Below are 22,763 nucleotides of genomic sequence, written 5' to 3'. Positions count from 1 at the left end.
CTGAAAGGAAATGCACACTTTGCATACAGAGTCAAGAAGTTTGTCTGGCTAGCTAAAGTTGTAACAATCAAATCAGAATATTAAAATTTAATTATTAGACCAGTTAAAATAATACAGCACAGTCAAAATTATCAGAAAAAGCCTCATTAATAATACATTTAAACTGCTGGCATATACTTCTGAGTAGAGTTTTGTTTGTGGTTGCAATGCCCCACGAGTCCTACACCCACGGTACCTGTCTGCCACGAGGAGAACAGGGCGAGGGGGTGTGCAGTCATTGGCTGGTGCCCACCAAGTTGTTTCTCCGCAGGGATATGTTGCTGATGGAGTTCTTTCATCCTCTTTCTTGTGTCGTGCTGGAGTTGTGTTTTCTTCAGTTGCTAACATAGCCTGTTTAGTTGCTCTTTTTTCACTGGTTCCCAACTAAGTTTGATTATCTTTGTCTTAGTTAAAGGTACACAACAGCCCCTGTAATCCCAGTCTATGGGGTTCATACGTGTTAATAAGTAAGAGCATGTCAGCTACACCTTTACTGTATGTGGTATTCAAAGAACTAACCAAAACCAAGTTATGCAATTGTTCCCTGGCTGCTAAACAACTGCTGTCACAGCTAAAACAAGCTGAAATTAGCTCAGGCCAAGACAAGTGCAAGCAAGTACTGCATGGACAGAGCAAAACCTGCTGCTTTTCCTAGTAATGTGAAAATCCTATTTACTGGGCTACAGGGCTGCCTTCTGGTTCTCCATGTTATCTCAGCCTTTCTGCAGAACAGTGAGTAGGCCTTTTCTGTGGATGTGTACTGAATATTGTATGGATATCAGTAGAAACTGGTTCATTTGAAGATACATGGAGAATTGTAATCCAAATGCTTGCTCTTGCTATTTCTACACCATGCGCCTTAACCTCTTGAATGCCATTCAGGTTTTCCTGTGAAATACAAATTCATCAGTATTTGTAAGTGTAGCGTCAACTGGCTGGTATACTTGCAAACTGAAAAAGTAGTTGTATCAGGTTATCCAGCCAAGCCTGGAGAGCAACTTCCTTGCTTCACTGCTGTGCTAATTTTGCTGGAGCCCACAGGCACGTGACACATGCTGGATAAATGTGCTGTAGCCAGAGGGAAATATTATGTTGCCTGTCAACAGCAAAGTTCATGCAGCCAACCAAATACTGCTGTTAGAGGTGCAAAATAAAAAAGATAAATAACAGAGAAATGAAATTACCAACTCAGGATATGGTTTGCTCCTGTTATAGACTTTTGATCACATTATGTACACAGCATTTCAAACAGAAATGCAGCCAGTCTGGCTGTGCCTAGTAAACCAGAAGAATACGAAACAGCTTTCGCATACACATGGGGTAATTGAGAACCCTGTGACCACTAGATTTTTATGCTGAAACCACAAAGGCAGGCTAAGAAGTCCTGGTTCTTCAGAACTTCAGCATTGAGAGCTGCTCTTCCCTGTGAAACACCATGTGCTTTCTCCCCAGTCATCAATTTTGAGCTCTAGAAGCCATGCAGTCAGCCTTCCAGTTCATAGTAGACCGTTAGGCTATTAGCTTGCCAGGTTTGTTCCCCTGCAGTTTTACACTGTGTTTATGTAGGGAGCCGACCTTGCATAGAAAACCAAGCAACATCCAGGCTCTACTGCTGAAGCTTCTGCAGGGGCTGAGTTCAGCCTCTCCTCCCAGTTCTATGCCACCCAAGGCAGCGCATGGTAGTCCTGCTGGCTTCGGCTCCCTGCGACTGAGAACTGGGCCACCGCTTTGTACTGGATGTGGTAAGGTCATTTATTATATTCCTCTTTTTCAAGGAGTTTTGATCACCGTTTATATTCTGGGGTTTAAGCTGTTGTCTTCTTTTGGACACAAATGTATTTCCTTACACATTATAGAGCGTATGATGAAAAATATAAAATGCATGGTCTTCTTAATGGGTTCCAAGCTAGTCCTTATAAAAAATTCTATACAGACTGAAGCACAGTGTCCGGTTCCCACAGAATCACTTAGGTGAAAGCTGAGAACAAATCCCTTAGTTCCATGTAAGTTGGTCCCAGGAAGAACAAGCACTGGGGCTCTACAGAGCTGTAACTGGAAAGAATTAGCTTTTGAATCTTGACATGATACGTTCAAGAAAATTTCGTTCTGGTTGTGTTTCTGGCTCCTGGGGAAAAATGTAACGATACTGCGTACTTGTAGTTGTAAAGAAATAACACTAGAGAGCACTGGAAGTGTTGTGGAAGGAAGTGCTCATTGTTCCTTAAATTGGGCTGAAAACCCATAGTAAGTGAGGGCTGGAGAACCCCAAAAGGGACCTCCCGGTTTGATGTTGGCCATATGCCTCTGTGCTCCTTTGAGCTACCAGAGAAGAAAAAAAAAAATATTGCAGAATCTTAAAACCATTGAATAAATTGCGGATGCAGGGGCATCTGGAAGTCTCTAGTCCAACCTCCCGCCCATAGTAGGGCTCTGATGTCCCGCAAGGCAGCTCCCACAAGGGACAACCCTGTGGGTTTAGCCAAGGACAGGGATCACGCAGCCTCCCTGGGTACCAGTTCCAGCACTGCACCGCTCTCATGAAGGAAGAAATTTTTCCTTCTGCAGCACTGCAGCTTATGTCCATTGCCTATTTTGCACATCTGAGAAGAGTCTGGCTCCAACTTCTGCATACCCTCCTCCCCATTACATGGTGGATGGTGGCAAACTAGACCCTCCTCCCCTTAAACTTCAGTTCCGCAGGCTGTCTAGACCCTGATTCTGGCACCCCCTCACCACCTTAGTGGATTTCCACTGGGTTTGCACCAGATTGTCAACTTCTCTCTTGAAATAGGATGCTGAAAAGGAGACATGGTACTCCAGAAACGTCTTCATGACTGTGCTGAACAAAGTGAAATAATCACCTGATAGCTACGGTCTTTTTTGCCAGTGCAGCCCTTCCTTATCCACTTCACTCCTTTGCCGTAGGGGCACATCAGTTCTTCATTGCTTAGCATGTTTTACTGCATGGAATATGGTGCTTGTTTTCTGTGTTCAGGTATCTACTCACAGGCTTTTTCTGTGCTGGGGTATTTGTTCTACGCTTAATACTATTATGTTTCATAAATGTATATATGTGTTATATATGTATGTATACTTTCATACTCTTTCTCAGAGATTTTAAAACACTAATAGCCCATTTCCTGGTGTGCCGGAGCAGAACTATCCTGTCACAGATCTCAGTCAGATCTCATCTCAGTTCCAGAGCTCTGCCCTAATGATTGCAGCGTACCCAGAGATACTTGCAGAGGGAGGAGACACCCATCTGCCCTGTCTTTGAATTTATATTGTAAGGTTTGTAGCTGATAGAGAGAGAAGCAGTTTCAGGGGGCTGCTTATCTCACACACAAAGTTAGAAAGTGGTAAATCTCCTCCTCGACTGCTAAGCTGCTTTCACTTGACTGCAGGAGGCGTTAACACAGTTACTGTAACTGAGGTTTAGCTCCAATCACCAGATGTAGGTGAGATGCTCCCATACAGTCCTGCTCGTTGCTGCTGTCTGGGGCAGGTTGGCATATATACCACTGACACAGTACATACCTTGTGACTCAACAATGTTGCTACTGCTTATATATACATTTGTCCCTATCATCTGCATGTATTAGGGATATTAACTTAAATGTACCTCAGTGGCAAATCTAAAGCTGTTCAATGGATACTAATTCCAGTATCTTCTGGAAGAATAGTAAGCTGTGTGTGATCTAGCTGCCTTCTCTCCATTCAATCCACTCAATTTACAGATAACCAGGCTTTCACAGTGGCGTTACTTCCAGTTTCATAAGCAGAAAGAAAATTATTGCCAAAAGGCACTGTGACAGTAAATTAATACATTAATGGCCAAAGAATGTCTGACTCCACATGTGAGTGCATTTACAGGAATAGTTCTGGAATACATGGGAAGAAGGAAACTGATGTACCTGGATTCAGGTCTTACAGTTAGTGAAGTACCAACCTGCAAATACATGATGCATCAATAATCAGCCTGGCACACTGAAAAGGGTGCTGTGCCAAGGGACCAGAGTGCTGAACAGTCTTCCATCCTCTGCCACTGGCCTGATGAGTGAGCTTGGACAAGTCCTTTTACTTTTGCCCTTTCAATTGCATCCCGGCAATAGTGACATCCCCTTCTTTGCTAAGTGCACTCAGACCCATAGGTTAAACTGCTACCCAAAAGATAACACCTTATAATACATGAGAGTAAGACACAGGAGCTCTACTAGACCTGAAGGAAGGCAGGCTATGTCTGTATGGCAAAATAGAGGACATCGTGGAAGGCCTAAAATAGATGTCAACCTGTAAGTCCACATGGTTTAGTGCTGCACGGATGTATCCAGCACATTGCACTATGGTGTATTTGCATTGAACCAGGGTGTTGCTGCTTAACCACAGCACTGCAGTCACGCTGGGGTGATCTGCAACTGTACCAGCACCTCTGCTGTGTTTCACCTTGCAGAGACATCCTCTGTTCTCCAAAGCACTAGATGCTGTTGTGTAGACGTACGGTCTGTGGAGAGGTACAGCACTTTTTCCCCACCAGTCATTCTCCAAGTCATGGATACAGGGCTACAGAAGACCAGAACATACCTTATAACATCACCAGGAACATGCTACCTATGGGAGTGGTCCCAGCAGGCTCACTGCTTCAGTTGTGGAAAGGAAAACTAACTCAGAATGTGACAGGAGAGAAGGCAATATGGCAGTGTGCCAGAAGGGATGTCCCCTAGCTCCTTCCTGATATACCATCACCACAGTGCTCAGGAGACTGAGAACGTGTCCTGCCCATATGTTCACCCCACCACTGCTTAGCACTGAAAAATGCATCCAAGGGAATACTTGGCACTTAGAATAAATAATCTGCACAGCAACATCTTTGGGTATTAAGTTGAAGTTCAAAAAGTATTGACATGCCCAAAAGCAACCCAAAATCCTGCACACGGAAGAAACCCATCTCACAGGCTTCTAATTCTTTTTACTTCCCACTTACTCTGAGTTCTACATGCTGAACATGAAGCTTCTGGCATGGAAATATTCAGCTTGCAATCTGCAGGCACTGCTGATTCACTGAGCTCTTTTTTTTTCTTTTTCTTTTTTTTTGGTAAATTCATGGATTTGCTTTGTTTAAATGACTTTTTTTTCTTTTTCTTTTTCTTTTTTTTTTTTTCTGCAGTGCAGGATAAGAATGCACAGACTTTCATTTATAGCAGGAAGTGTTTTTGTCTGTAGCCCTAGCTCTGATTGTGTCTTCTGGGTGCCACTCTTGCACCTGATTGTGCATACATACAGGGTCTGCTGTGACACAGGGTTTAGAATTGAAACCCAAACTGGGGATTTACTCATGGGATTCACTCAGTTCATCTTGGGAGTGTCTGTGGTGCATCTCAGCCTTCAGATAGGTCCATTTCATTGTCAGAGCAGCAGTTCAAGTTCTTCAAAAAGTGCACCATGAGGCAACTGGAGCTCTGGGCTGAGCTGCCTTTTATGCGGCAGGAGGTGCTGAATTCTGCTTTGCCGCCCACATCACTGTTTTCAGTCTACTTTTGCCTTTGCATGCGATGAAGGGCACACTGTCACACCCACAGAAGGGGTGTCATCTACCGTTGTTCTCACATTTACTCTGTGCGTAAGTGGAACTGGTAATTGTGCTAACACCAGAACATTACTAAGCGATGTTGCTCCGGAGCGATGGTTAGAAGGGGAGAGAGCCTATGTGCAATCAGGAGCACATGTCAAGCTGGGGAAGAACGTGAATGTGAGCTCGCATTCAGTTGCCTACCTCGACATAGCCACCGAAGCTCCAGACTGCCAAACTCTAAATGATGTGGAGAGGAATCCTACACAACCACCCCACCATCTTTCCTTGCAGATGCTGCAGGAAAACCTGAACCACCATAGACCTCCGTGCTTGGCAGGCAAACAGGCTGAAAACTCAGGGCTAAAAGATCACTCCCCCCTCCCTGACACTCAGCTGCCTGATACACAGCAAGCCCAGCAAAATGTTTTACTGGTCTCAGCAGCATTCGTGTACTGTAAGCCAAGGATATTAATCAGGTGGCTGAGAGGAAAGAAGAAGGTGAGGCAAGGCTCTACCTGGTAAACCCAAAAGACACGAGGTGATGGTAGAATCTGGTTAAGCCACATGGATGCCCAACCCAGATTACAGCTTGTGAAGAAGCATTTTGATATTTGAGTGATTTTTTTCCCCAGGACGAACAAACCAAAAAGACTATGACATCTGAATGTGAAAGGATTACAGTGGGGGAATGACTAAGCTGAACCAGGCTATTTCTGGAGCATTTATTCTGCAAAATAATAGTAGACAGCAGTGTGTTGTCACAAGCAAAAGGTGTCTTCAGATTCTGGAGATGCACATATGACCACAGTGCAGCTGTGACACTGCCTCAAAAAACCAGAAGAACTCTGTTTAGCAAAAATTACAAGAAATACCAACAATTCATTTTAAGACACACAGCACGTAGTGAAAGAGGCTTGCTTTATAACATTTAACGTTAGCCTGTTAGTTTGTCTGCAGTATTCTCTTAGATAACATGTAAGAAGAGGGTTACGAAGAAGCCAGTGGCAGCCCCTTCTCAAAGGGGCACAGCAAAAGGACAAGCAGCAGTGGGTACACGTTGCAGCCCAGAGACTGTGACCAGGCAGAAGGAAAAAATGTATTCCTTCATGAGAATGGTGCAGCACTGCAACATGTCCCCGGGGAGGTCATGGGATCTTTGGCCGTGGAGACTTCTAAAACCTGGACAAAGCCCTGAGCAACCTGCTTGGGCAGGGGTTGGACTAGAGACCTCCAGAAGTCCCTTCTTCCCCAGATGACTCCATGATCCTGCCATACGCAGGCTGGCAGTGCTGCTTAGCCCTGGTGACCTGACTTGTTGATCTGAGTGGAATCGCCATCCCCAGACACATAGGCAGGAAAAAGGGGGCTTTCCATCATCTTCATGAGCAGTGAGTCGTTTTGCTAACAGACATCTTTTGGTTCTATGACGGCCTCTTCCTACAACAGCCTGGATTTTTTTCATCTGTAAGTGCTATCCGCCCTGAGAGATCAGTGGGTCAGACTTGGTGACCTGCACCTGGGTATTCATAAATAAAGCTAGAATTTAAAATGAAAACAAAGACAATAAAGAAAATACTTGCAAAGCTAAAACTATTAATAGTAAAGAAAATGCTTATCAAATGAAAGTGCTGTAGCGGTGCACTATCCATCTTAAATGTAAGAAAAAAAATATAGTTTTCCACCAGGATAGGAAGAATTCCAGAAGAATGCCTTGCAAAGGTTTCTACTCGCCCATTCTTTCTAGAAATTAAAATTCACCTTCATTTTCATTATCAGTCCTAACAGTGAGCACAGCATGTAGACTTCAAATCCAAAATGAGAACCACCTATGCCTGTTTTGTAAGTTTACTCTGGAAACTAACTGTGCATTAGTAATTTTCTTCGGGCAAGTGAGAATCTGCTAGGACACAACGGATCTAATTGCCTGGTCTGTGGTGCACACTGACTGAGACTGCTTTTGTGTCTGAAGATGTGTTTTTTGGACAGGAGGAGAGGAGAGGAGAGGAGAGGAGAGGAGAGGAGAGGAGAGGAGAGGAGAGGAGAGGAGAGGAGAGGAGAGGAGAGGAGAGGAGAGGAGAGGAGAGGAGAGGAGAGGAGAGGAGAGGAGAGGAGAGGAGAGGAGAGGAGAGGAGAGGAGAGGAGAGGAGAGGAGAGGAGAGGAGAGGAGAGACATGCTCCCTTAAAATAGAAACAGTTTTTTTCCACTAGCTCAAAAAGACCCATGATTACACCGACTGTACATGATTACATCTCGATGTTTGTGAATCATTTAGGAGGGAGTGATGTAAGAAAAGACTGCTTGGGTGTATACAGTGATGGAAAGAGACAGAGTTCAAGCAACCTGTTGGCCTTCTAGCTCTCCTTTATGGACTAAAGTAAAAAAAAACCCAAACCAACAACCAACCCAATAAGGAAAGTAGGTTTTGGTTTGGGGTTGGTTTTGGGTGTTTGTTTTTTTTTTTCTTTTTTCTTTTCTTTTCATTTCAGAGCCTAAATATCCTGCTGTAAAGTATGGTGAGAAGTTTAGGGGGAAGCAATGAAAACTGATTCAGAGGACAAAAGTTTTGTTTCACATTAGGAACAGTGATATCGCTGGTATGTAGGTTGCCATGAAAATAACCTTATCAGTATCCAGTTAACAGTATCCACATCTACATGGTGATCACTTTGTGGCTGATGATAAAGCAACAATGTTTTAGATATGTTGCATACAAACTGTACCTGAGTGGCACTTCTGAGTAATCTGTTCCGTGAGTATCAAAGGTTCATTTTTTTCCCTAAACCTTTTTGTTTCTGCACTTAACACTGTTACCAACGTCAAAAGTAGGAAGGGAAAAGATCAGTAATATAAAATCACAAAAACAAACCTTTTTAATTTTAATCTAGAGTGTCATAAGTGCCGCTGAATGTAACAGAAAAGACAAATAGGCTGTATCACAGAATAAGAACATTATGACCGGTGCAGGTTTGTAGAGCCTATCTGTATCAAAGTCTCCAGGAATTTTCTAAGGGGGAATAAAGCACAAAACCAACAGTGTAGCTCTTAGGAGGAAATGTCAAGACTGTCCACACACAGGTCTTCATGTCTTGTGTGTTCTGAAATGTGTTTTTAGGTTTTAGAAGAACTTTTAGTTCAAACCTGTATGGCTTCCCCAAAAAAAATAGAAGACAAAAGCATTGTCATCAAAATATTCTGCAGCAAACACAAGGAGTTAAAGGCAGCTCAGGCCTTCTGCCTGTGGAGTTGCTAGGTCAAGCTGGGGATAGCTCAAAGAGCTTGGGAAGGGCAGCTCTGGTCCTCATAACTACTGTTACAGTGAAGTATTGAAACATTCTTTTAAAAGGATGTTCATATTACTTTTAATTTTGTATTGATCATGTTACTTTTAATTTTATTTTGAGTTAAATTTAAGGCATCATTAGTATAATCTAAATTCAGTTGTTAAGCCATTATAGTACTTGGAGGATGAAGCAGGTTAGAATTGGAGTTATGTTTTTATTGCTCTGTAGTTGCCATTACATTAGCCCCAAAACATCTTATACTGATACATATCTTGTTTATCTTCCTTTTAGGTGAATAGGTTATGTAAGATCGTGCACATGAGCATAATATACATTACAACATAGATCGCACTGCTTTGGCTGCACTTCTGAGAATCAGCAAAGCTTTTGTACCTGTGTTCAGTCCATTTTTGTGTATTCCTTAGAAACTTTGTTCTGCTTTGGCCAAAGATTTTATATATATATATATATACATTTAAGATGAGTAAAAAGAATGTTTTTTAATCTTCATTTTTGCCTCTATTCTGAAGGGCAAGAGATCACTCAAGAAGAGACAGAATGGTGGCTGAAAATAGGCTTTGAAGCTGTATTGAAAGAAGTAACTTCCTTCCTTTTATCTGTTTCTCAGCCTTCCTCAGAGCCATAGCACGGTGTATGTATACTTCTGGAGGCAGGCAAAACTAATACAGGATGCAACCCACGGTATTAAACCAGCTCTTTCCATAATTCAGAGGGACTTGCTTGTCAATGGCAGGTGATATCACGTACGTGGACGTGGCAATGCTACCAAGGGAAAGACCACACATTCCTTCTCGGACATCAGTTCCAGGTAAAACATTTAATCAGCTCTTGGGCGTACACTGTTTTCTTTCCTGTGCTCTCTCCTTCATTTTTAAAATTGTTATTGGATAATATAGAAGAATGCTATAAAATGCTGCATGCAGAAGTTGTGGGAAGGATGAGAAGTTGCAAATGGTGGAAGAGATCCTCATGAGGTACAAATCAGTAAAGCTACTCCTAAGTCATTATCACTATGGAGTAGTGTCAGTTCTGGCCCCTTGTTTTACACAGCAGAATGAGAAACAAAAATTATTCATTTCTGAATAATGAGAATAATCTTTTTTTATATGTATATATGAACGGCATTATCAAAAAACTGTTAGAATATGCTCCACTAAATTCCTACTTAGTTCAAAAATCAGATCAATGCATTTTATGATGTCTTCATGGAAAGGGAGTAGTGAATTAACTAGTAAATCAAAAAACTAGTGGCAGTTGAAAGTGCAGTCACTGTCACTGAAGGAAGTACTGAATGACTCCTGAAACCCTCCTGCTCATCCTCTTTAATTTTCCAGTAGTGGTTTTCCCAGAACCACATTCTCAATCTGTGATCACTTCATATATCTGCAATAAAAGACAAGGGATTAAGTCAATATTGAGTGTAAGGAGATGATGTAAACCAAATTTTTTAAGAAGTAATATTTCCACTACTTGGAAGAAATGTAATTAATTCATGAAAGCATTTTGTCAAAATTCTGGATCACAGCTAATATGAATGACAGCTTCTCACTATGAGCAAATAGGAAATGCTTGTGGTCAGAGTAAGATGCTATTTTCATGCTTTCAAGGTTCATTAGTGATTAATGTATTTAACTACTTAAGGACACAACAATGGCTAATGAGCATTTTCAGAAGATTTTCTACTTACCATGTAGATTAATAGTGATAATGGTGCTCTGAATGCATGTATTTGTATGACAGGAATTATTTCTTATACATATTTTTACCAGACACTAATTAAAAAAAAAATGGGGTTCACTTTATTATACATCTAACAGAAAATACTACCTTAGATTGTATGTACATGTATCCATGGATGTTGTTTGTACTACTGTAACCTGTGCAATGCAAAGCACAGAGGGTTTGCCTAGAATTTTACCCAGTTTCCAAGGTGATATAATTTATTTGCAAAGCGAGACAGGCATCAAATCTTGATTTGAAGACATGCAAAACAGTCCCTTGATCATGCTGTCTGAAGGAAAGGCTTGAATTTGCATAGGCCAGGCTTTAATTTCCAGTGAAAGTTCTCTTTAACATCTAGACAGTTCTTGTTAAACCTTTGTTGCATAGACTTTAGCACTCAATATTTTCTCCCATGAAGTTACTGGCCACAGTAATCAAGTAATTTTTCAGTGCCCTTTTGCCTTTAAAGCTTTCACTCTAACTTCCCGAAGAACTTTTATTATTTTTGTGGATGTTTTTCTGTTCATTCTCCACTGCTTCCATCTCCTTTAAAACATATGGGCACCAGAGACGCACCCAGTATCAGTACAGGTGTTAGTTGTGCTGGCCCAGTTATGCAGAGACCAAAATCTCTTAAGAAATCTTTCCTTCACCATTTATAACTTCCAGTATCACTCACCTTCTCCCACCCTTATGTTTGGTTATACTCCAACACATTTTGTTTGACTGGACTTGAATTTACAGGGCTGTTGTTGCAGCTGTCTTTATTTATTGTTATGTTAACCTTTTTGTTATTTTCAGTTTTTATTAGCAATTAATTTTCTACTTATTTTGACACAAACAGAAAAAGCACCCAATAGTATTAAGCAATATTGGACCTCATATCAGGAGAGAACATGCTAGAAATATCTGCCTGATTACAATTATTTCACTGTCTTCATCATTAACATATACTAACATGGATTTTATTGCTATTAAAACAGACAAGAACTTGAGCCATATTATCACGCTTTAAAAATTCAAACTAACAAATTTGGTTGCTTGTTCCTTCCTTGAAGTTTTTTTTTCACTCAAATTCATGCATACCTATCCAGCTGGCGATTTACTTCTAATTGCTAGAAATTCTTTGAAAAGAGTCACTTTTACCATAGGAAGAATTGGAGAAAATGCAAAATTTCCAGAGAATTAATTCTGTGCTGCTCAGTCAGCCATTTCTGGGTGTTAGCTCCTTCCCTGCAAGCTAGAAGATCTTTCCTGCATGGACTGGGCTCAAGGACAGCTTCTGCATACCAAATACACTTAGAGTGTGTCCCACTCTGCATGAAGAGGTTTCCATGCTTCCTCCAGTTGGGGGCTGGAATTTGAAGCTGATTCTCAAAATGAGGGTCTCAGCTCCAAGGCGATGGGACTCTCTGTGGCAAGGATCACAAGCACTCCCTATGGCACTGTCCCGACTCTGTGACACACTGAAATGTCTGCTGGAGGATGGCTAGTAGCCACATCCCTCCCTTTGCCAAGATTTTATGCCCATCTTGCTCTTGGCCAGGAATGTCTGACTCCCTTGCAGAAAAAGAAGCAGCTTCAAGATGGGCATGGGGGAAAGCACTGCGTGGTCAGGACTCTCACCACGGAGGAGGCAGAGTGGGGTTTAGTCACCCACCGCACGTTCCCCAGATGAACGCTCTGAGTTACAGGTTCCCAAGCTTTAGCTAAGACTTCAGATCACTCGGCTATGGGAAAGCGGAATGTGCTCACCTCCTCCTGGCTGCATTTCATGTGAATTTCAGACCCATAGGTGTAACTTACTGAAGGAGATTCTAAAAAACACGAGGTGGAGGCATAGCTAATTTGCCCTGCTGAAGTATAGCTGCTGTCGAGATCTGATGCACGTGAAAGGTAAACGTGCAGGGAGCTGAACTTCTGCCAAGGTTCTCTAGTAGTTGAGTAGGTGTTAGAAATATGTAAAATTTGGATTTGAGAATGAAAGTCCCTTCACAGATCCAGTGCCCATCTTTTTTTTTTTTTTAGCTTTTCCTTAACTGTGAGAAAGGGATTTGGTTCGGTCAAATTATGCATTTTCTTGGAGTTCTCCCAAATACTCTTCTTATCTTAAAGTCTATTCAATGTATTTCATGAGAAAAAAGAAGAAGAATATAAAAATTGCTAGTGGCACAGTTGCAAAGAATGTATAACTTTGCAGTCTAATGATAAGGAAAGCTCACTCGTTGAAAAACATTAGAATAAACTTGATAGACTGGACAAACTATGTTAAATAATGTTTAACACAATGTGGTGATAAAAAATATCGGCAGCTCTACACCTGGGAGGTGGCACCCAGCAAAGCGATTGAAATGGATTTGTTGTGATCCCGTTCCAACAGGAAAGTCAATGCCAGGCTGTTACACAATCAGTTTGATTTCAGCTGTCAGATGCTCTAAGTTATAAGGACAAGGTGGGTTTTGGATGGTCTAGCAGAGCTTGCTGAGGAGTTAGTAGGTAGTACTATCTGTGGACATGCTTTGGTGGGCTAACAGGTGCTATTTACAGTGTATGTGCTTCAAAACAGATGTTCAAAAGTAGGAAAGTGCTCCAAAAATACAATCAAGGATAAATACAGCCTGGAAATCCAGCTTCTAATGAAAGACTCACACAGTGTTTGCTTCCTAGTTTACTCAGGAATAATTTGAGTCACATGATTGTGGTTCATAAATGGTTCCGTACAAGACCTTTCCTCTAGCAGAAAAACAAGAAGAGTTCAACTCCATCATCAAACTAGCCTACAAGTAGTTGTAGGCTGCTATTAGTTCTCCCCTTAGCTTCTTGTACCCCTCCTTAACCTCCTCAGCCTCTCTAGGTCTTGACAAATTCCACTGTCTGCTGGACCCTCTCCAGCTTCCCCCAGTCCCCCTGGGTGGGGTGGCCCACATCTGGAGACAATGTTCCATGTGTGGCTGGAGCAGCAGTGAGCGGAGCAGTACAGGAACGTTCCCGGCTGTGCAGGCCAGGGTTCTGCGAACGCGGCCCCGCTGGCGGCTTGCATGAGTTGTGACGATGAGGGTGCACCATGGGCTCACACGCAACCTGGTGTCCAGCTGATGGTGAGAGTCCGATGGCTGGCAAGCCTGACTCTTTGCAGATTGAATGACCTGGCAAAAGCACTCCCTAGCTGCACATTCACCCAGCAGAAGCTTCCAGTAAAGAGAGATGTCTTTTTGCACTTGGTGATTTGCATATATATTTTTTGTGAAATTTCAGTTTTAGTAAATGACAGAAATCTCCACCTAGTACTAGGGCTCCTTGTTGCTAAACTAGGTAAATGTGTGTAAGTGTCTGGCAAAACTAAAGTTATGTGGTATTTTAAAACCACTTGCTGACTTCTGAGGGCTTCGCATTCAAATGCACCAATATACACTATAATATCAGTAATCCTTTTTTTAAAATATTCAGTTTGCGCAAATATTTTTTTTTGTAGAGTCTGAGAGATGTTCTTTAAAGGAGTGGATCTTTATTCGAGGGAGAAAATGTTTAGCAATAGTAGCACTTTTTTCTAAAACACATATTTTAGAAGTGTCTCCATTTAAAAGGCTAGTGCATTTAAAAGTGTAAAAGTCCTGACTGTTCTTTGAAAAATATTTACATTCTAAGAATAAAATCTTTTATGAGCACTTCTTTTTTGAGAACAGTTACTTACCTACACAGTTAAATATAGTTTAGAAATTCTCAGTAGTTCATTGAACTAATTAATTGTAATAAAGCAAACAGCAAAGTTTATTAGGTCAGGTTCTTTAAAGCACAAAACAACTTATCTGTATGAATAAACCTTATTTGCCAATCAGGTCCTCAGTATTTTTCTTACTGTAAAACCTCTCCACACTTCAACAATTCTCACATCAAATGCTACCTTATCTTAGACTCTTTTCTTCTGCTGAGTTTTTCTCACTGAGATTTTATACAACACAAATTGCTTACTTCTTTTTAAAAGCCCCATTGATCTCAAACTAAGGCTGTAGCACAGAAACTTATTCCTGATTCAGATTGACAAAATCTCAATTTATGGAAAGAAGATTAGTCTACCGAAGGTCTAAATTTCTCCCATAAAAATAGCCAGCAGCTTTACAAAATGCCTAGATAAAACAAAATTGAGAATGTGTTCAGAAAGAGTCCATGTGCATCCAGATCACGCCATGCTATTTTAATGGCTTTTTTTGTTTTGTTTTTGCAACGTGCATCTGGAAAGGGATGTTTTCAACCATCAGGTCCATTAATCTGCTATTGCAGGCATCATGCGATAACCCAGCATAAACATTCACGAGTCAGGAAAGCACCCAGCAATCACTTTGCTGCAGGAGCATTTCTTTGAGTGGCAGTTTTCCCTTTGGGATCTCCCTGCTCTGCAAAGCAGCCACGGCTCTTGATGCCCCTTAAGCCCCTATGATACCTCCTGAGATGGCTTAGCAACAAATGGGATGTTTGCTATTGGTAGTACTCAGGTCTTACCCATCCTTTGGTCTGCCTCCAGCCACACAGGACCCAAGTAGTTCAAGCAAAGATTTTGGAGGAGGCTTATAGTTACTTACTGACAGCAGCAGGAAATTGTAAGTCATCACCCTACCTGTTGGGTTTTTTTTGTTTTTGTTTTTTTTTTTAAAAAAAGCTGAACTAGCAGCTCTGAAAACACATGCCCCTTTTGGTACAGACTCAGACTTCCACGTAATTCTTTATTGTTTCTCTGCTTAATGGCTTGCACAACCACAGATGTCAGCATTTCCCTACTCCTTACAGGAAACCCGAGCACATATGCGGAGCTGCGTGTGAAGCCGAAACCCAAAGGGAGCAGCACATCAGAAACTTCCACTTCTGGTAGCGCAAACTATTTTCTATCATTGTTGGTTACTAATTTTAGATTTTGTCTCTCCCGTTACCCAACAGTAAAACCTGTAATCAAAAGTCTTACTTACAATCTCTCAATAAAGACCTGATTTATCATTTCATATATTTTTTTCACTGGGTTCTCAGCCTACACATTTTCCTTGTAAAAATAATATTGAAAGAGATTTTGAAAAAAATTTTTAAAATGCCTTTGTGCCCTACACTTAAAATTTAGCAAAGAAAAGTAAAATTCCATGGTTTTTAGGAAGCCTCCTGTGAGTGCCTCTGCAGGAGCAGTCACAGGGACACATTTGGCTTTGGAAGCAGGGTAACACCCAGCTCTCTGTGTGCACTCAGTGCACTGGTGATTGTCATCCTCCCTGTGCTGAAGGACAGGTGCCAGACAAGGCCAGGCCCACAGCACTGTGAGCTGAAAGGGAACACTACAAAACACGTCTCAGGCAGCCAGAGGAAGGGGCAGTTACTCATCTCACGCAGGCAAGGTCAGGAAAACAGCAGTTATGAAAGTGCAGCTCTGTGGCTTGTGGAAACTGCGCCTTGACGCCCAGTTTCGTCAGGTCCTGTCTCAGGTTCCTGAGTGTTTCACTCTCATGAGCTGATGAATGCGAAATGGCTGGAGAGATGCTTTGTCAGATGTACTTCACTGTGCTATGGTGGCAGTATGGGATTTTTTACCTTTATTGTGCACTCAGGTAAGTTAGCTTTCAGCCACGACAGGCATATGAACACAGGAGAGCGTGACCACAGAGGAGGAACGTACCACAGACCATCCCTGATACTTTTCTGCATGGTTCTGCATGGTTCTGAATGCTTTGCAGGGTGTGGGTGGGTAAGTGGGAGGAGGCAATGTTTGAAAAAATTAAAGGAGAGAGAATCCTTAATGGAACGGTTGATTGAAAATCACTTGCTCTGCTGACAAAATGATCTTTTGATTTCACTTTCCTGTATGCAAAAAGGATGCAAATTTTTAATAAGTAAAATATCCCCACATACTTGAAAAGGCAGACTTATTTTAGGCAGATTATTTCTCTGTCATTTCTACATAAGACAGTGGCATACGTAAAGGCAATGTTAGTTTTAATAGTGCAAAGACCTTAAGCTGTTTGTCCCTTTGCCCCTCTCCAGGCTGCAGATACGGGTGCTCAGGCTGGTTCTACATGGTGCTGGTCCTGGGGGTCCTTGTGCTCGTCCTGCTAGGTGTCATAGCCGTACTAGCCAAGCAATGTGAGTAGATCCTACAATCCGCTTCATCTCTTTGTTGCAGACATGGTTAAACCTCACAAGTAGAGTGATGCCAAAAGAAAAATTCCCTTAATGTCACAATAAAGGTGTCAAGTTCTACACAAATACAGGAAAACAAATGTAGTGTTCCAAAGGGCACATTTTCTACCTGTCATTTAACATACCTTGTGCAGATGAAGGGAAGCTGCTGCAGTCTACCTTGTCATCCGTGATGCTGAAAGGCTGTAGAAGTAGATTTCAAATCATTATGACAATAACACATTCGGTCTTCCTGGCTTACAAGTTAAAAGCTGCATCCATGATGCTTCTTTGAGACCATTTCACTTAGTTACTTTGTATGTTTGAACAAATAAAATAAAAATCAGACTCCAGATCATTTCATTTCATCAGATTTCTGTGGTACTACTAATATCATAATCCACGGCATGCTCCAGTTATACAAGAACTGTTCCAGAGAAGATACTCATTTCCTAAGAGAAAAGAGTCTTGAAAAACTTCAGAAAAAACATGTACCTCCCAACCCTCCCTAAAATCTCACCAAAATATTGTGTTTATATTCTTTGTATATTCAACTATCAGAAATGACAAATTTATCTTCTTTTCCTGTACTGTCCATATAATTCAGCAGCTACACCCTTTGCCAGACAGTTGTACTCACCGAGTATATTATGAACTCACAGTTCATAACTGAGTGTGTATAACCTGTGTATAACCCGGCAATGTATACACCCCCCCACCCCCCACCCCCCACCCCCCGCCTCACATTCACAGTGTAACTAACACTGGATATAAAGATTACATCTCCTTGACCCTGTTGTTAACCATAATCTCTTTTTGTTTGTTCGTTTGTTTGTTTGTGTAAGTTTTTAAGGTCAAAGCAGGAAAATCAGAAGGTTTGTCCCACTGTGGTCTAAATAGCACTGGCAATCACATTTCTTCCGAGAAGACTGCCTCGGCGGTGCTCCTGAAATGGCTCATGGAGGAACTGTGTGAAGATGCACAGGGTGAGGAAAGTTGGTCCTTTCACAGCATAGAGGACTTATTGTGTGCACGCTTCTGTTGTCTCTGTTCCCTTTTCTATGACGCCCTGCAGTTTATGGGAAAACACTGGTACTACCCAGGGAGCATGATGTTCCTGCATAGAAGAGATGACAGGATCTAAACTAACATTTTAATGACGATAGTTTTGCTCCTTTTTATTTATAAATAGTCTCCAGTAATTCCTTTACACTTCCTTCTGCCAGGAGCTGCTGTCAGAAATGCCATATATCATAGATCCTGGAGATCACTTTCCAGACAATAATTGTTCACAGGGTGGGATGGAATTTAGCTTTCCTATCCTTTTGCAAGGATCAAGCAGGGAAAGACCTTCCTGGTCTTTTTATTGTGGATCTATTATTTGTTGGCAAATACTAATGCTTTTCTAAGAACTGATTGCAATGATGTTACTTTGAAACATTAGAGTAACCCAAGACAGAAAACGTGGGGGACGTTCCTCCCAGATGTTCTGCATGAAATGGGAAGTTAGACCTTGACATAGCAGTGTTCCCTTATTTAACCCAGTTCCCTCTGCAGCTCCATGGACATAGTTTGGATCTCATCTCAGTGCCTGTGCTTTCTGGTCACATCGTGTCAAATCCACACACTCCACATGATGTCACATTGCACCATGTCTCCCCACAAGGGCTGCATGCGGGAGGATGAGAAGTCTCTTTGCAGCCCTCTGGGTCCTCCTGGTGCTCTCCACCATGCAGATGCACATGGAAGTGGAGACCCCAGTGATGGGCAGTGGGAGTGCAGAAGTGCATAGCACCATGGCAAAGGGACTGGGAAGCTGGTTTGCTGATTGAATAGATACCAAGCAAAAATGAATTCTAAATCAAATATAAGAATAAATAAAGTTTATATTACACTATAAAGGAAAAATAGCACACAATATGATAAAAGGAAACAGTACTAGTTGTTATGCACAATATGATAAAAGAGCAATAGGAACAAAGCATTGGATCATTACTGCAAAGCATTCGTTACAGAGAGTAAGAAAAGGATACGTCACCAGTTCCCACCTTAGCATTATCCAGGCCCACACTTTGGTTGGGCAGCCCCATTGCAGCTGGTGCCAGGGGTCTCTTGGTAACTGGGAAAATTCCTAAGCGGTCTGTCCACCTGTAGGTGAGGCTTCTGGCCCAGTCCTGGAGCTGGCCTGGCTTTATACTCAGTGAAAAACAAAAATAGTTTACACTCCCTTATGTATGTAAACTTTAAAAACTTTAGGCTAAGTGCAGGCGTGTGCTGTCTCATGATTCGTCAGGTTCACAGGCGCCCAAGGGTGGTGGAGTTACCGTCATGACAGAGCTGCACACAGGATTTATCATCTGGATGGTCCTGCTCACACCTTGCTTGTTTGGGGGTGCTCAGGACAAACAGCACCTGCTCATTACAGCTGTCCATGACCTCCCTGAGCTCCCTGTCCAAGTTAAGCGATCCTTAATTAAAGACAAAGGCTTTTTCATAAGCAGTCATCAATGTAATAAATCTTCACCACAGAAGCTGAGGAGGAGTAGCGCTGGAGCCTTCAAACCTCTCTCCACATGCAGCAAACGCGTTTGGGAGTGGGGACTGGCTGCTTTTGGTCCAGCCAGCCACGCACACGAACATAAAACGCTATGGGGCAGCTGGAACAAGTAATGGTACGAGCTAATGGTTCCCTGTCTCCACCCACAGGAACAACATGCGAGCTGTGTCCTGCTGGGTGGCAGCTACACAGGGGCAGATGTTACTACTTCTCCGAGGAGGCTGTAAGCTGGGATGACAGCAAAAGAAACTGTCTGTCCAGGAAATCCCAGCTTCTTGTCATTGAAGATGAAATTGAGATGGTGAGTCTTGCAGCAGCCCTAAAATTGTGAGACAGGCCAATAATTGTGCCTTAGCTGGACATTTCACCCAGCGAACATGGCCCAGATGTCAGGTGTACATGCAGGCAAACAAGAGCCCCATCCAGTGCAGAGCATCTGACTCTCCACAGACAGGAGCTTCTTCTGAGAGTTTTAACAGAGCAGAGCTGAAGAGCAGAAGCATCGGAGATGCAAATGGGGAAGCCAGAGTAGTTTTGACTGGGAGGAGGAAATGCTGGGGACTTCCCACCCATTTCCATTACTTGGCTATGGGAAGAGAGGTCTGATTCAGCCACTAAATGGAAATTCAAACACCCAAACCTCCTTCTCATGCTCCCTTGGGAAAATGAGTAGCAAGGTATCACGGAATGGCTCTTTTGAGAAACTCATCATTCCCTGAGAAGCAGGTCTTTTACCTTAAAGACCAAGCTTCTCAACCTGGCTCATTAGGGTGAGGAGCATCACTGAGGATTTTCTTGACAGCTGATAGAAAGCTAGTCAGCCTGAGCATCAGCCTGAATATAAACTCTGTGGCTGGTCCCATATGTATGGGCCGTTCTAATGGGCTGCTTTGCCACAGCTGGATCCTTGCCCTCGCTTTCCATGTGAGGGACTACATGAAAAGCTGTGCATGAAACAGGAGAGTGACCTAAGCACAGCAGAAAAGCTCTGCTGACGAGTAACATGCTTCTACTTGTTCCATAGGAATTTATAGACAATAAAGAGAAAGATACCAAATACATCTGGATTGGGTTGAAGATTCAAGACATGAAGAAACAATGGAGTTCAGCTGAAGATCCCAGGTGATCATTTGTGGGGGGAGGGTATCTTCAGCAATAGCAAAGCTGCATGGCAATACAACTCTGAATCCAAGCTAATTTCCCAAAGCACAGATCTAGCCCTGCAGCCTCAGGCACCTATTCAGGGTCTGTGTCACAGCCACTTCCAGGTCAGCTGGTTCCTGCTGGGCACCTTTGGAAACAGATGGTTTTTCTGCCTGCAAGACCAGCCACAGTCACAGTTCATATATGCATGAATGCAGAGGGACATTACTACACGTTGCAGCACAAACAAACTAGTAGACTGCAACAAGGCTTTACCATTGATCAGATTCTACTGTCTGTGCTGTATCTCCTTCCTCCAGAGGTCAGACCACACTGCTGCTCCTCCATCTGACACACACAGGCACACAGACACGCAGACACACACACAGACACACAATCCACCGCCTTCATTCCTCTACAAATACACACTTCTCCCACTGAAATCACTGTCAACAGACTCTCTCAATTTACAGACCATGTGTTGACTGCCTTTGTTGAAAGCGATGCCTGTCACACAGCATGGGTGCTGGATCTGTGCAGCTGAAGGGTCCTTCCCCTCCCTTTTACCATTTACCATTCAGCATCATGGCTACACGTGGAGGTTTTCTCATCCTTCTTACACTAATGCTCCTGAGCATTCACCCCTCAGCAGCCAGCAGTCCCTGCTGTGGGTGCCCACCCCACCTATGCGTGGCTGTTGAGGAACTGTGCTTCAGTGGGTTACTAAATGGGCATTACCCAAATGCCTCACTCAGGATATCATCAATATTTTCATCCAGTATGGAATTTAAAGCTGACAACTCATTGCATTCCTTTTGTTGTCTCACCAGGATAGCTAGAGATAGAACTGAGACTGACAAGAACTGTGCTGTTTACAGAAGAAAAAACATGATCCAAGCAGATAACTGCCAGACTTTGAAGAAGTGGATTTGTAAGAAGAACGCAACTTTGTTGGTGCTCTGAGCCAAATTGTCAGACAACAGGCAGAGCTTTTTGTCACAAGACCCATTCTATTGATAAAACATGTGATGTAAATAACTTCACGAGACTTGCACAGAAATTTGCATTTCGCTGTTCTGTGCTCCATAAGACTTTGTGTGATGCAGACAAAGAACTCAGAAGTTGCTAGGTGTCAGTGTGAAGGTCATGCAAGAGGACAGTACATCTGGATTTGGGAGTGCTGAGCCTTCCCACAGACAAAGGTTGGCAGCAGCTGCCTCTAGGAAGGGCAGGGGAGAAGTGCTCATGTGAGGATGAGCACTGTGCACACGAACTGCCTGATGTGCAGAAAAAATGCCATCTACCGGGGCTGCAGCGTGTGGAGCCCACTGCTGTCATACGTATCCCTCAGGCAGCCACTGCTGAGCTGAGACACTTTTTATTTGGGTTTCGGTATTTCATTGTTTTCTGAAGTTTGTGTTTTGTTTTGTTTTGTGTTTTGTTTTTCTTACAGTCTAATCGTGACTTACAGAAGCCACTTGAGGGCTGGCGAAAATGCATTTATTAGGTAGTGTCTTATACTCACTCAGAGCTGACGTGCACAGCTACGGGGCATACAGACATCAGACCAAGCGTGAAGTGACTCATAACACTTGTGGTTAATAAGCTGATGGCTCCCATCTTCTGATGCTGAACTTTGGGATCTGCAAAAAAGCTCATATCTAGGGTAAGACAACACTGCAGTGCAAGGAAATTAAGATGATAGCCTGCCTTTCCACCGATATTTTTTCTCTTTATGTTGCAAACTTTTTAACATGGAACAATAGTTACATAGGAATATAGAACATAATTACATACATGGAGGGTATGGTGATGAGGTACTGAAGCTGAAAGCTAGTGAAATTAACATCTGCGGGTGCACTCAGTAATTACATTGCTTGAGCATTCAAGTGCTAAGTGGCTATACCTGGATCTAGAATAAAATATGCTAAGAGCAGGGTGACTTAGTGCCTGTATTATATTTATACATTTGAAAAAAATAACAAATGTAATTAATTGATTTTTAAGGTATCAGACATTTGTTTCAGCTTTTAAAAGCACCTTAGTCTAATAAAGGCAGTAATTTTTCTAGATCTGTAGCTAGCACATGCCTTTGAAACCAGAGTGACCAAATGCAAGGCAAATGTTTGCACGATCGTTGAGGTATTTCTAGCGACTTGTGTTGCAACATTGGGGAAATCAAATAATGTGTAAACAGGGAAATTAAAAAAACAACATAGGGGACAATGGAAGTGGAAATGCAATAATAATGTTTTCCTCCTGTCTGCAAACCATATACCT

At 42.4% G+C, this 22,763-nt stretch overlaps 1 protein-coding gene across 2 annotated transcripts; it reads left to right on the top strand.

Moving 5' to 3' along the window:
* Window positions 1–664: 664 nt before the first annotated feature.
* On the top strand, window positions 665–22,555 carry LOC106112319 (killer cell lectin-like receptor subfamily F member 1). 2 transcript variants are annotated; one of them, XM_055809399.1, is made up of 9 exons: window positions 665–771; window positions 1,606–1,781; window positions 9,645–9,719; window positions 15,416–15,493; window positions 16,649–16,747; window positions 17,629–17,769; window positions 19,490–19,641; window positions 20,365–20,462; window positions 21,314–22,555. In XM_055809399.1, the coding sequence occupies exons 2-9, from the start codon at window positions 1,697–1,699 to the stop codon at window positions 21,444–21,446; spliced, it is 861 nt and encodes a 286-aa protein (XP_055665374.1). In that variant the 5' UTR covers window positions 665–771; window positions 1,606–1,696; the 3' UTR covers window positions 21,447–22,555. The 2 variants fall into 2 exon arrangements, with proteins under 2 accessions (XP_055665374.1, XP_027638704.2); XM_027782903.2 differs by lacking the exon at window positions 665–771 and having other exon boundaries at window positions 1,367–1,781; window positions 9,519–9,719.
* The last annotated feature ends 208 nt before the right edge of the window (window positions 22,556–22,763 follow it).

Source organism: Falco peregrinus, chromosome 6 (assembly GCF_023634155.1).
Source record: "Falco peregrinus isolate bFalPer1 chromosome 6, bFalPer1.pri, whole genome shotgun sequence".
Taxonomy (NCBI): Eukaryota; Metazoa; Chordata; class Aves; order Falconiformes; family Falconidae; genus Falco; species Falco peregrinus.
The sequence above is the reverse complement of the archived record's forward strand: the minus strand, read 5'-3'. Positions and strand labels throughout refer to the sequence as shown.

What these genes read in the sequence shown, in the direction of transcription:
- LOC106112319 (XM_055809399.1), top strand. Translation starts at nt 1,697, where the DNA reads ATGCCACCCAAGGCAGCGCATGGTAGTCCTGCTGGCTTCGGCTCCCTG. An exon ending in AGCCGTACTAGCCAAGCAAT is followed by an intron (nt 16,748 to 17,628) that starts GTGAGTAGATCC and finishes TGTTTGTGTAAG; the next exon opens with TTTTTAAGGTCAAAGCAGGA. An exon ending in ACTGTGTGAAGATGCACAGG is followed by an intron (nt 17,770 to 19,489) that starts GTGAGGAAAGTT and finishes CTCCACCCACAG; the next exon opens with GAACAACATGCGAGCTGTGT.